The sequence below is a fragment of the Venustampulla echinocandica genome (genome assembly GCF_003357145.1).
Source record: "Venustampulla echinocandica strain BP 5553 chromosome Unknown scaffold_12, whole genome shotgun sequence".
Lineage (NCBI taxonomy): Eukaryota > Fungi > Ascomycota > Leotiomycetes > Helotiales > Pleuroascaceae > Venustampulla > Venustampulla echinocandica.
In genome coordinates, this window is record NW_022474217.1 from 222,768 (window position 1) to 236,090 (window position 13,323).

The following is a 13,323-nucleotide window of genomic DNA, read 5'->3' on the forward strand; positions in this document are numbered from 1 at the left end:
CTACCTATAGCCAGCATTGATTCCCCATGCAACATTCCGTCTTCTTTCTCTTCCCTTCGACATTACTCTAACTAAACATAATAATTCTAACTGAATATTTGATATGCATCATGTCATGGCAGACTCGTCCCCCTCAGAATAACTCTCATACTAAAAAGCGCCGGGCAGACAAGCCACTCGACACACCCCGTCCTAAGAGAGCCTTCCTTGGCTTCAATCTTCCTAGCTTTCCAAGCATATTCTCCTCGCAACCCTCCCCCAGCGACGTCGTGGCTGAGGCCGAAATACAGGAGGAATCCGAGGCGAGTGACCCACCGGCTCCTCCTCCACTTACCCGCGAAGAGAGACAACGGAAAATAGCAGCATACGTCGATGCACAATTCGATGCCGAGGCAGAGAGAGTAGCTGATGCGACGCTGAAAGACCCTAACCGCAAGTTGAATTGGCAACCTGATATCAAGCCAACGGACGAAGAGTGGAAAACAAAGCGGGTTTACTTCCATGAAGCATTAACTAAAGCATCCATTAAGGACGTGCTTCAAAAGGATTTTGAAGAAGCTCAAGAGCTACTGCTCCAGCCATCGCGTCGAGCTGGCTCAACCCAGAAGATCCAAACCGAGCACACCGAGATATATAAAGAAGCCCTAGGCCCACAAGGAGCTTTTCACGGAACCAAGAATAACCTGGCAACTAAGTTGACGATGCTGCATTTCGGATTGCCAGTTGAACCTATGGGAGCACAGAATATGCTCAATGCCGGCTTAGATCTCGACGCCGATGACCCTGAAGAGGAGCCCGAGGGGAGACCTAGGGTTCAGAGGATCTTCTATGCAGCCAAACCGCTGCAGTTCCTGGATGATTATCATGAGAGAAGTCATGGTTTCCCAATGCTCCGTAGTAAGTATCTGCACTCCCACCTTTATATGAAACCGCCTGACAGGACTAGGGCCAAAGGCCAAGGAGAATCCAATGACGCAGCAACTACCAAGCTTCCCATTGGGAACTGCTAGCGGGAGTGGTGACATTCCCAAAACTCGTCCCATATACCCCGGAGCCACGACTGTGGGCATGCGAGGCGGAGCAGGCCCAGTCCAAAACATTTACCTCTACGGCCCCAATAAGGGAAGAGTGACATGTGCCAGCACTATCGACAGTCACGAACCCCACGAGTTTGTATGTCGTGCATTGGGGTTGCTAAACCTAGATCCAAGCAGCGAATGGGAGTTTGAAGTTGACCAGTACGACGATCAAGACTCGTTGAAGACCGAAAAGTACAAGCCCTTGGTGCAGAGTTTTATGATTAACAAGTTTACCAACCAGGATCAATGGACCAAACACCTAAGAAGACTTGTCTGCGAACCCAATGGGGACTGGGCTATGGTAGTAGATCATCCACGCCCACTCGGGGTGGTGGCCCCTAAGACATTTGAGCCTCCAGAGCATGACTTTATACCGCCACCTTCTCCAACCACACAGGGCCAGGTACCAGATTTATCAAGAAGACTGTCCTCTGTTGGGAGGAAAACATCACTACCCGCCGCTAGAGGATGGCCACCGCTATCGAGATCTATTGGAAACCCTCCTTCGGGTGCTGGATCCACGAAGGCTACTTGGAGCCCTCATGTAAGTTCATTAGGGTTCGGCCAAGCAGCCCAACCACGAATTAACGAGGAAAAGCTTCTGGCTGCGAGAGCGGCGTCCGCCAAAATCCCGAAGTTCGACCCTTGGATGGCAGAACAGAGTCGACTTGATCGTCTCAAGCGGGAATCGTGGTACAAAGATCACTCAGTCGTTGAGCCAGGTCAAAAGCCAGAGCCACCCCTCTTTAGCGCAAGCAGAGAGCTTGCCTTTACTGTAGGTGATGCTATGCCTACGATATATTCCCAACGATTGACGCCAACGGATCTCGGTCAGCTCCTGGAGGAAAACCAATCGCTGCGAAACAAGGTGCTTGATCGAATGGATAACTGCCCCATGTGCGATGTTACCTTCCCCAACTATGAAACTAATCAAATTACGGCACACTTCAAGATGCACGCAGATCAGATTGCATCAGCTGGAGTGTGCCCAGAATGCGAGAGTGAGCAATGGACTTTCATGAACACGGAGCAGAGAAGAGACCATTTAGCTTCCCACCGTGATCAAAACGAGTCCGACATGATCAGCAACTTCTGGAATAAATTCGACTGCCCTGTTTGCGACATGCCACTTGGTCGCCACCCAAACACACAACATCCACAAGACATCCTAGATCATGTAGCCGGACACACCCCCGGAGCTATCCAGTTTTGCGACAGATGCGGGATTGATATCAAACAATTCACACCGATAGAGCACCTCCATCACAAGAACATATGCATCGACGGTCCAAAGAAGGACTTGGGAGACCCGGATCCCCTATTTTGTGATGCTTGCGGTAAAGATAGGACGGATGAACAAGAAGAAGGGCTCATGGAGCACCGAAGGTATTGTCATCGAGGACCGGGAAAATTTTGCAACCTATGCGGACTCAACCTGAGTTCGGCGTCTGGCTTCCTAGCTGTACACCATAAAAATCGATGCAGGCCACCGAGGGGGTTTCGCAAGAAGTTCTGCCGGAGATGTGGAGCTAATCTTCCGGCACTCGATGAAAATGGGAGGCTTGCCCATAGAGAGGCGTGTCACTTCATTGAGCCGAGACCTGGTGCACAAGATGGGAGAACCACAGGTATGTGTAGATGAATATTTCCGCCTTTTGTCAGGAAACTATGAGGTGCTGCTTTTGTGCTTGAGTGCCCTAGTAGACACTTATGCTAATATCAACCCCCACAGGATTGCGGGGAGAGATTCCAATTCCTGCAGCCGCGACAGACATAGACGCGGATGTTAAAAGACAGTCCAAACATGTTATGGACCGAGCAACAGAATTGGACCAAAGAGAGACACGCATAAAAGCTAGAGAAGCGGCTATAAATAAATCTCAACAGCAAGCTTTCGGATCCGGCCGAGAGTTTTCAGTAGCCCAACTGGAAAGTCAAAACACTCTACAGGACCCTCTGGATACTCCCGTGCACCCACTGCAACACGAGGAGACTTTTCCATGGGCCTCGGACAGCCAACAGGAATCCGCCGATGAAGGGGCTAGCGACTTCGACGTTTTTGGGAAATTCACGGGTGGTATGAATGAAAGTATCACCTCCAAGGCACCGGCCGAAGCGGGCATTTCGGATAATAACGCTAGGAGCACCGGGAACGAGCAGTCCTTAGAAAGGAAGCGGAAGCGCACCAGCAAAGGCAAGACTTTTGACCCCCTCTACCGCTATGAAGAGGATTCCGATGAAGACGACGAGGCGGATCTCGAGCATGTGGAACCGGAATATGTAGAGGACTTGCTGTCACAGGAGAAGAAGAAGAAGAAGAAGCGTGTGGTTGGGGTTCAGAAGGACCCGCCATATAGATATTCTCCGGAGGACGAGGTCGACGAGGAGATTGAGAGGGGGGCGATGCAGATTAGTCAGGAGGTTGCCGACGAAGAGAAGGCTCAGAAGCAGACTAAGAAAAAATCTCCTGCCATTAAGCCTACTCCTACAGCTGGTGGGAGGGCGCTAAGGGGTAGAACTTCTTCTTCAACGCCAGCCCCAAGCCCGCCGACAAAGACTGTGGCTGGAAAGGGCCGCAAGATGAACCCTGACAAGCCGTGAAGATGAGGATAAGGGGCCACTAGGCCTGGAGCTATGAATAGCGGTACTTTCTCTTGGTGAGGAAATTGGGAGTTTTCTGGGGTTTCTGCAAGGCGTTTTGTTTTCAAGGTATTTGTCAACATTGGAAGTTTAAGGGGCAGGGTTAGTTTTCAAAAATGTGCCAGGGCTATAATCTGATATCTTGCTTGCGTGTGCTGGTATCCTTCGTAAGTAATACTAGGCCTTCGGCATCTATCTACTGACATTGAATTGTCTTTTGTGATATTATAGTTGAGCATATCCGAATTTGGAGAATAAAACATGGAAATGAAACTGGGGATTGTTCGGCGCACAGTATTTGTAGATAACAAAGTAGAGTTTGAATGATTTCACCCCACGCCTATCCCTACTAGGCGGCTGAGCTTGGGTGTTTGTGGTTTCAGGCGTGTTAAACCACTGCCCACGGTGTGTGTTGCGTCACTTGTCGCAACATAAACATTGATGGGCGGTGAAGTTGAAGATCGCGACGCTGGTGTTGACTCTGGGAGCTTTGGCGATTTCTCGCCAATCATGTCCTTTAAATAAATTTCTTTTCAAGGAAGCAAAATAACGATCCAAACCAATCAGCTAATGCCCGAACAACCACCATGTTCGAAAATCTGTGTACACTTCCTCTCTCTTCGGAGCTGTTCACCCAAGCTCTCCATCCCAATGAGCCAATCCTCGCTGTCGGGTTGTTTGGCGGGCATGTTGAATCATTTCGACTCCCAGCTGTGGCGGGCACCCAGAGCGACGATGATGATGGTGACGGCGACACCAGTGTCCTGTCGACCGGCACAAGTACGATAGAAACTGAATGGCGCACAAGGAGACATAAGGGTAGCTGCAGAGCCCTGGCGTACAGTGCCGATGGCGAAGGTTCGCAGTCAAACTCAATTGCTCCCAAAAGTGAAGCTCTCTGCCCACGTGCTAACTCTATCTAGCTCTCTACTCAGCTGGCACAGATGGAATTTTGAAAGCGGCATCATCCTCCACTGGCAAGGTCCTATCCAAAATCCTCCTTCCCCTCACTCCATCCTCTGATTCCATCGATCCGCCGACTCTCATCCACGCTCTATCCCCACAAACACTACTCCTCGCGACCGATTCTGGAGCGTTGCATCTCTATGATTTGCGCACATCCTCAACCTTTGCAACCGGTAAACCGAGCCAAACACACTATCCACACGAAGACTATATCTCGTCTCTCACTCCTCTCCCTCCATCGGCGGCTAGCACAAGCGGCCTCAGTAAGCAATGGGTTACTACTGGAGCCACTACATTGGCAGTCACAGATCTTAGACGAGGAGTTTTAGTGAAGAGTGAGGACCAGGAAGAAGAGTTGCTCAGTAGTGTATACGTTGGAGGCCTACCTCACAGACCGGGACGAAGCTCGGGGGAGAAGGTACTTGTGGGGAGCTCGACTGGTGTTTTGACACTATGGGAGAAGGGTGTTTGGGATGATCAGGATGAGCGGATTTATGTCGATCGAGGAATAGGGGGCGGGGAAAGTTTGGACTCACTTGTTGTGATGCCCGAGGGCGTCGGAGATGGTGGGAAGAATGTCGTCGTTGGATGTGGTGACGGCACCATCAGGATTGTTCAACTGGGCCAAAATAGAGTTATGGGCGAGCCATTGAGACATGACGAGGTCGAGGCAGTGGTTGGCTTGGGATTCGATGTTGGAGGGAGACTGATTAGTGGAGGTGGTTCCATTGTCAAGGTGTGGGAGGAGAAGCTATCATTGGACGACGAAGAGGACTCCGAAGAGGATGTGGGTTTGAAAAAGCGCACGTTGGATGGAGATGATTCCAATGATAGCGATAAAGATGCTGCTGACAGTAGTGATGACGAGGAAGGAGCTCGAAAGCGACGGAAGAAGCGGAAGAAGGGGAAGGGAAAAGTATCTGATAGCGGGATTCTTAAGTTCAAAGGATTGGAGTAGGAATCCAGAATTAGTCAAGTTCAATCAACAGTCACGGCCCGAAATAAGATACCCTATTCCCGGTTCTGAACAACGGATATATTGAAGCTGCCTTGTTCCTGGTTCCCACCGGCCCTTGTGCTTTTCATTTACATGAACCCATCTTGCCGTCAGGCAGCGTGATATTATGACAACACCAACGGTTGGCTATCAACTGATATCCATTTAGCATAGGACGGTCGTATAAATGAGCCGGCGAACCAAAGAAAGGCCAAAGAACGAGTTAAACATCTAGGTTGTAGGTTGGCTATATTTGATCCCGGGACTCAGGTGATTTGCGTTAGGACGAATGGTCCAGATACAACACCCAGGAAAGACAGCAGAGGAACGGAAGTTCAAGGGCTGAACTCGCGATTCGTTGGATATTGGGATGGCATAACCGTAAGAGCCACCAGGAAGCATTGTTAGAAAAGCCTTACCAACAACCACAGTGCCTTGCGTACATCTGCAGTATGCAACTCGCCTGCTCCGTTAAGAAAGGGCAGTTAATATATAGAAGCGCTCGTAATAGACTTCAAGTTGGTCAAATATAGGAACCAATAGGAGACATGTGACTTGTAATTTGTTGAATGAGGTAATTGAATTGACCGAAGCGCTATTCTCTTAAGGAGATAGACCTAGTATTTTAACCAACTACATCCGCAAAACCCATGTTAAGGACACCATATAAGCGAGTAATATCCTGACTCAATGGAGCAGGAGATTTTCATAGCAAACTGCAAGATCAAACCGACTTCTAGGAAGTCAACCATCCATGTGCGATACTGTCGAGGTTATGGGACTTAGAATAGTGGGGACTTTGTTATTAAGCTGCCTGTATATAAGACCTGAGCCTGAACAGAAGCTCAATCCTTATATGTGACGGTCTTTGTCCTAACCCATTCCTCCAGCCCACTTGCTCCAAATCTCCCATACCCACTAGCTTTCATTCCTGGCAGCCTTTGAATCAGCCACTTTTTCAACCTTTCTCGCATATATAAGAAAAAGTAACTCTTGAAAAACTCACCACCATGCGGCAATGCCGTCTCATCGTGAACAGTCATCCCATTGATGTGCACGGCTCCACTCTCTACCTCCCTCGCAAACCTCAGTCCCCTTGCTAAATCCCTCGTAAATACTGCAGCACTCAGCCCATACTCTGTGTCATTAGCCAACTCTAGCGCCTCATCATCACTTTTCACCACCATCAAGCTAACCGTTGGCCCAAAACTCTCTGTATAGAAGATATCCATATCCTTCGTTGTTCCCTTTATGATAACTGGCTTCATCTTCGCCCCTTCACCATTTACCGGATCACCGTAAATTATTGTCGCGCCCTTCAAAATGGCATCCTTAAGGAGCCTCTTGCTTTTGTCTGCCCCACCATTGTTAATAAGACACCCCACTTCTTGGTCTTGATGAGCGGATTCCGCAACTGCTTTCTTAAACTCAAACTCAAATTCTGTGACGACTTTCTCGTGGACAATCACTCGTTCAGTCGACATGCAGATCTGACCACAGTTTAGAAACGCGCCTAAAGCACACTCCTTTGCTGCAAGTACCAGATCCGCATCATCTAACACAATAGCCGGTGCCTTACCCCCAAGTTCTAGTAACACGGGCTTGAGATTCTCTCCTGCTAGCTTTGCGATGATCTTCCCCACTATCGTCGAGCCTGTAAAGTTTACCTTCTTGATACTGGGGTGCTCAATCAGATATTTAGTAACAGGGGCTGCATCAGTTGGTTTATGAGCAATCATATTTAACACGCCCTGAGGAAGCCCGGCTTCATAGAAACAGGAAACCATGGCATGCGAGCACATGGGGGATAATTCAGAGGCTTTTAATATTGCCGTATTGCCCGCCGCCAGCGGAAAGGCGATAGAACGTACACCCAGGATGTACGGTGCATTCCAAGGTGCAATTGCTAGGATGACCCCATAAGGTTCCTTGTACACAAACGCGTTGGTGCCTTCTTGTGCAGTGGTCGGAATGCTTCCAGTAATGCTCGAGATTCTTCCTGCTACGTCGCGGAGGATATCCGAAGCCAAATTAAGATTGAATGCTGCCCATCCCTCTGTGGCGCCGGTTTCCTCAACCATGTATTCTTGGAGTGCTTCGCGGCGGGAATCCATTATATCAGCGGCTTTGAGGAAGATGTCACGTTTCTTTGGGGGAGGAAGGGCGCGCCATGCCGGGAAGGACTTTTGTGCTGCCGCTATAGCAGTCTCGGTATCGGTGATGGAGGCGGAGCTAAAGTGGTGGATGAGGTTGCCGGTCGATGGGGAGTGAACGGGGAAGGATGACAGAGTGGTGTAGGACTCGTTCGAGATGAGGAGAGGGTATGTTGGTGCTGTTGTTTCTTTTGTCTCTTTCCCAAAGCCATCGGTGATGTTCAACACTTTGCTAGCGATATCGTCGCTTGGAGTGGTTTTTGACATCTTGAGAGGAAGTCCTCTTGCTCTTTAAAACTGAAATTGGATGGAGAGAGAGTAGAAGAAGGAGAAAAGGAAATCATGAAATTAAAGCGGAGTATTTTCGTAATGGACAGAGCAAAAGGCAGCGGGATACGTATATACCTACCGTACGACCAGTGGCAGCACTAATGCGAATAATTGATATTTACCTTCTCTAGAGTTCAGAAATTTATTGTAGCCTTCGGCTGGAGTGGCTTAGAAGCCGCGACGAGCGAGAGGCAAGTGGTCCCGATCACGTACCCCTTTACTTCCGGCCCCATACAGAGTGGCTCTACGTACCCGAGTATGATACTCGTATCCGCAGCACCTAAAAATATCTCCCGAAAATAGGGGGGGGGGCATCGACTTCTGTGTCTCTCCACACTCCACCCTCCACACGCCCTTGATAGAATACTGACTATGGAGTTTTATTAGAGGCTGGCGGCCCTGAATTCGGGAGAAGTGATACTAATAAAAGTGTCCGATCACGCACTGAGAAATGCAAGCAAATTTCTGGGCTCAGACGTTGTACAATTGTTGCAGCACTCAGAGCCACTTCAAATCGAAGGCATCACCGACCATTAGGTGATGCGCGACGTTGGAGTTGTCGTATTTTAGACCAATTAATGATGCTGTCCTGAGTGCAGAATCCATGTGAACCTGTAATTTCTTTCTTTTCCAAGTACCAAGGACATCCCGGCTCATGAACTCTACCTGGACATCCTAACCTCCCCCTCAAGTTCTCAACTATCTAGCATTCAATACAGTTCCTACTTCTCGCCACCAATGTCGTATCTGAAAAGTCCCCCATTCAAGTATGCCCCCGTATATCGCCACAAGTACGACACGCTCTAAAGACACAATCAGGCCTCGACCATTTTTATGTTGAATCAGGCCGGGGTAATCTTACTGCATTCAACTGTACTCCTCTCAACATGGTGAATATGAAAGCCATTTCTATCATATTTGTACCGTCAGGCCGCTGGATTCTGTCCAAGTTGCGATTAATAGGACGGTAGTCTGGAACTCGCCGGTGATCGGTCGGCCACCAGTCCGGGTTATTCTGGTGCAACGCGTCTGCATACGGAGGGTGGGACACGGTGGATTGCTCAGACAACGATTGACCTTCAGAATGGTGAAGGTTGTAGTCAGCTAAGACCTCTAACCGGTTCGTCGTGGCGGTGTTGGTGCTTGTGGTAATGGACATGTTGGGATTGCGATCAATCGGCGCATGGTAGGAGAATACGAAATATCAGATATGAGTATAATATGTCCCCCGGAAAGTAAAGGAAGGTTGTGGCAATGTCTAGATCTGGACATGGCTGGACAATCAATCCGGCCCGGGTAGATGTGGAGGAGGAGGAGCCGATATGCCTCCCGAACGCGAGTCCCGATGAAAGCAATCACATAATGCAGCTCTATCACCAACAGAAAATGAAGTCACAACAAGAAACCTTCCAGACTCGCAGCTTTTGCATTCTCTCATCCCAATCCCCCCAAAAACATGACCGGCCAGGTTCAGCGGGTTCTTTCCGCAGTGATCGACGGGAGGGCCCAGACCCCACGATATATTCAGAAACAGCTTGCGCAGTTATACGATGCGTTGCAGAAAGCGAAACCAGCTATACACAATGCGATCCGTCACGACACCGAATACTCCTCGGCTGAAGCCGACTCGGAAATATTTTTGGCTATGAAGGTAGTCAAACAGCAATATGAAGCCTTTAACTGGGAGGAATTCCTCGACCAAGAATACAGCCTCGCCCACAGCAAGGATAATCTGAGCAGACGAGTCCCTATTGGATGCGTGTACATTATTCCATCTCAGCATAATCGGTTCTATTCTATAATCCTGCCGGCATGCGCTGCTATTGCTGCTGGAAATTGTGTCATGGTCGAGGTAAGTCCTCTGGCTCTTACCAATGGACATAGATTGTACGCTGATATCTCTTAGATCAGCCAGACTCTTTTGCAATTAGGCGCTCTGCTCCGCAAGATCTTTGCAGCATCAATGGATAGGGACACATTTGCTGTGGTTGAGAGTAAGCCTGCTGATGCTGACCTCTTCAAGCATTGCATTGTCGTAGATGGTAGAGCCGAATCAACTTCACCCGCATCCTTCCAAGTCCTTAGCTCTCCGGCTTCAAGGACAATTGCCATCGTAGACCGCACATCTATAGTCAAAAAGGCAGCACAAGACATTGTTCGTGCCAGGTTCGCTTTTTGTGGTCGGTCACCATATGCCCCTGATCTTGTTCTGGTGAACGAATTTGTCTTCGAGGAGTTCTGCAATGCTGCTGCCCGGCATGCTACGGAACGATTTGGCTCGAAAGTGAGCGGTAACACCAGGAACGGGAAGATGGAAACTACCAGTGATCTTAAGAATCAGCTTCAGAAATCTGGAGCAAGAACTTTGATCTCAGGCTCAAGCGGAAGCATTATGATTGTAGAGGATAGGCAAGTCGGAGATTTTAATGTCTAAGTGTGTGTCGCTAACCTAATGTCAGAAAATCGAGCCTGTTGGGCAAAAACATTACCGAACCAATTCTTTTAGTACATTCTATACGAAGCCTTGATGATGCTATCGATCTGGTCAATTCAAGAAGCACCACCCCCCTTCGTGCTGCATACTTATTCGCTGTGCCACCTGCAGCAAAATACTTGAGCCAGTTCATCTACGCACGCATCTCGTTCACAGATCACATTCCGGCAGATCTTTTAAGTTAGTATGATGTTGATCTTTGTGACCTCAACTAACTAATACGCAGTCGGCCCACCCGCCCCAGTTACCTCACCAACCTCTGTGCATCCCCGCTATACGAAAGAGATGTTTTCCACTCTCAGTCCGCAATACATCACGCAATCCTCGCAACACTCTATCCTATCTCAGCTTCTCGATCAAGATAATAGGGCGGCCCAAGCCAAGATAAATGCCGAGATATCGGCCCCTCTACCACCGATGAATGAGCCACTTGGCAAAGCTATCGGTTTCTTCGAGCAAGGATTATTGACAGGTGGGGTAGTCGCTATAGTATCTGCAGTCACTGGATTAGCCTTTATGACCAAATATGCTGGTCCTTCCGTCATTCAGGGGGTTAGATACATGATTGCCAGTTGAGATTAAATTCACCGCATTAATTGCCAAGAATCAGTCACCCATGCATCGACTTTAATACATTCGGCAGTACGAGTATTAGCAGAGCCCCTATATGTACATAATATTCCCCCCCAGCTAGAGAGCTTAACTCTCTCTCTGTTCCAAATACTACAAATAGCTCTACATCCATGCCCTATTTGTTGCTTGCGCTCTGTATGATCTCCAACCACTTCCGGTCAATCCTGTCTCGTTGATATTAATTGATCAATTATTTTTTACACTAACTTAAAAAACTATGTAAAATTTCCTATCCTTCGGAAAACTATGGCGCCTGATATAGTCGAAATTCTAAATTCAATATGTCTATTCTAGTGCCTTAAATTAACTAGTTGACTTGTTTTCGTCATCTTGATACCAATATGTAGCACCCATCTTGAACAGTCTACCGTTGTAGTAGAATGGAATTGCCGTTTTGGAAACAGAATATGATTCTCCCACGGCAGAATTAGATTTTAATTCTTAAGAACAATGTCTGGCAGTTCTGGCTGACCACTATGAGTACCCTGCAGCTCTCATGCTGCCCCCTTAATGCTGCCCCATTCATGCTACCTCCCTCATGCTACCGCCCCAAGTTCCAAACGTATACTGTGAATTGCACATGTTCGTCTACTCCAAAGTTAGCCAATGTTCACTCAAGCTGTGGCGTATTGTGCTTACCAACTCCCAATCCTCTGCCATCAACTCTCCGTAGTAGCCCTCATCTTCCACATCACCAGCGGCACCCGACACGAACATCGCACTCATAAAATGATCATCAGTGGCATGTGCATCCCGATATTGAGGATGCTTCATCAATCGAGTCATTCCTCTGCGTAACTTTGGCCCGCTGTTATTCGAAATAACATCTTGTACGGCTTGTCTGAATTCCATGGCCCACGCCTCCGGCGGATTCTCTTGGGCGAAGTTGTCTCGGTGCTGTAACATGGGACCCCAGACGTTTCTGTATAAGTTATGTACAGCGCCGCCGGAGCCAATGACCAGGTAGTTTTCCTTACGCAGAGCTCGGAGTGTGGAACCAACCTTCATGTGGTAGTGGGGGTCGAATCGAGCGTTCATTGATACGAGGGTCGTCGGGGGACAGCCGCCTGGGAACATTCTGATGAGTATGAGATACGTATCGTGGATCCAGTCAAAATTGGGGTTGGCTTCGGCGTTGAAGCCTTCTGCTTTGAGCATTTCCACGCAACGATTTGCAGTGGGGATGTCAGGGTTGAGTTTATAGTTGGCGTACTTTGAGGGATGGACATATGCCACGGGGCTTTTGTTGGGTTTCGGATTTGTTGCGACTTGAATTTTGTCCCCTAAACAGTCCCAATGGGCGCCCTGAAGGTTTTTATGTTAGAATAAACAAGTCTTGTTACTTGGTAACGCATGGACGCTTACCATCATTATAACACCTTTGATGCCGTGTGCTATAGCCTCGTCTCCGCATTTCTTCCAGTATGTCGCCGACTCACATTCTTCTCCTAGCATCATTGTCGAGCCATGTGAAAAGAAATGAACTGGTGTCAACGTCTCTATTACAAGGTCAACCCTCTGGAAAGCACGGAACCTACAGGTTACTTACTTTGTGCGGCCATGATTGCGAGAGCTAGGGATTTGGCGTATACTACAACCTCGTCTTGGATGGAAATAAATTCAAAATAATCAAGTTTAACCTAGGCCGAAAGTTTAATGCCTTCCTCGGCCATTAACAGGTCTCGGGCCTTGGAGGCGTCGAATTCACGATGGCCAATCCAACCTGTCGGCCCCAAAATTCGCTTGAAACAAGACCCGATGGTTTTCTTTCCCCCACATCGACCCGAGAATGACCGTTTCAAAGGATGCTCGGTATCGCCTCATGGTCAAACCTACCTCAATCTTCTGACTTTATCACACTCTATATAGCAAAATAGAGTCTTTATAATTAGAAGAAAATTAATAAATTGTTCGCAACAACGTTTTGCGAGATTTCTGTAGAAGCCATCATCCAACATCAATTGCTGTATTGAAGCAAGTTATTGATTGACTATTCACAAAGCACGGCATATGTTACATGCCATTATGTAT

General features: G+C 48.3%; 6 protein-coding genes across 6 annotated transcripts; 3 read left to right on the top strand and 3 right to left on the bottom strand.

Moving 5' to 3' along the window:
- Window positions 1-110: 110 nt before the first annotated feature.
- On the top strand, window positions 111-3,680 carry BP5553_09845 (uncharacterized protein; the record flags this gene model as incomplete). Its single annotated transcript, XM_032018468.1, has 3 exons — window positions 111-897; window positions 947-2,707; window positions 2,812-3,680. The coding sequence occupies 3 exons, from the start codon at window positions 111-113 to the stop codon at window positions 3,678-3,680; spliced, it is 3,417 nt and encodes a 1,138-aa protein (XP_031865305.1).
- Window positions 3,681-4,306: 626 nt separating this feature from the next.
- Window positions 4,307-5,643, top strand: BP5553_09846 (Uncharacterized protein; the record flags this gene model as incomplete). Its single annotated transcript, XM_032018469.1, has 2 exons — window positions 4,307-4,577; window positions 4,643-5,643. The coding sequence occupies 2 exons, from the start codon at window positions 4,307-4,309 to the stop codon at window positions 5,641-5,643; spliced, it is 1,272 nt and encodes a 423-aa protein (XP_031865306.1).
- Window positions 5,644-6,527: 884 nt separating this feature from the next.
- BP5553_09847 (Uncharacterized protein) lies at window positions 6,528-8,102 on the bottom strand (the record flags this gene model as incomplete). The annotated part of the gene is made up of 1 exon (XM_032018470.1): window positions 6,528-8,102. One exon carries the CDS (start codon window positions 8,100-8,102, stop codon window positions 6,528-6,530), a length of 1,575 nt encoding a protein of 524 aa, XP_031865307.1.
- Window positions 8,103-8,887: 785 nt separating this feature from the next.
- On the bottom strand, window positions 8,888-9,324 carry BP5553_09848 (Uncharacterized protein; the record flags this gene model as incomplete). The annotated part of the gene is made up of 2 exons (XM_032018471.1): window positions 8,888-8,968; window positions 9,028-9,324. The coding sequence occupies 2 exons, from the start codon at window positions 9,322-9,324 to the stop codon at window positions 8,888-8,890; spliced, it is 378 nt and encodes a 125-aa protein (XP_031865308.1).
- A 297-nt stretch (window positions 9,325-9,621) lies between these two features.
- On the top strand, window positions 9,622-11,235 carry BP5553_09849 (Uncharacterized protein; the record flags this gene model as incomplete). Its single annotated transcript, XM_032018472.1, has 4 exons — window positions 9,622-10,017; window positions 10,072-10,456; window positions 10,672-10,839; window positions 10,886-11,235. The coding sequence occupies 4 exons, from the start codon at window positions 9,622-9,624 to the stop codon at window positions 11,233-11,235; spliced, it is 1,299 nt and encodes a 432-aa protein (XP_031865309.1).
- Window positions 11,236-11,814: 579 nt separating this feature from the next.
- Window positions 11,815-12,854, bottom strand: BP5553_09850 (Uncharacterized protein; the record flags this gene model as incomplete). Its single annotated transcript, XM_032018473.1, has 4 exons — window positions 11,815-11,880; window positions 11,932-12,597; window positions 12,658-12,791; window positions 12,842-12,854. The coding sequence occupies 4 exons, from the start codon at window positions 12,852-12,854 to the stop codon at window positions 11,815-11,817; spliced, it is 879 nt and encodes a 292-aa protein (XP_031865310.1).
- Between the last annotated feature and the right edge of the window lie 469 nt (window positions 12,855-13,323).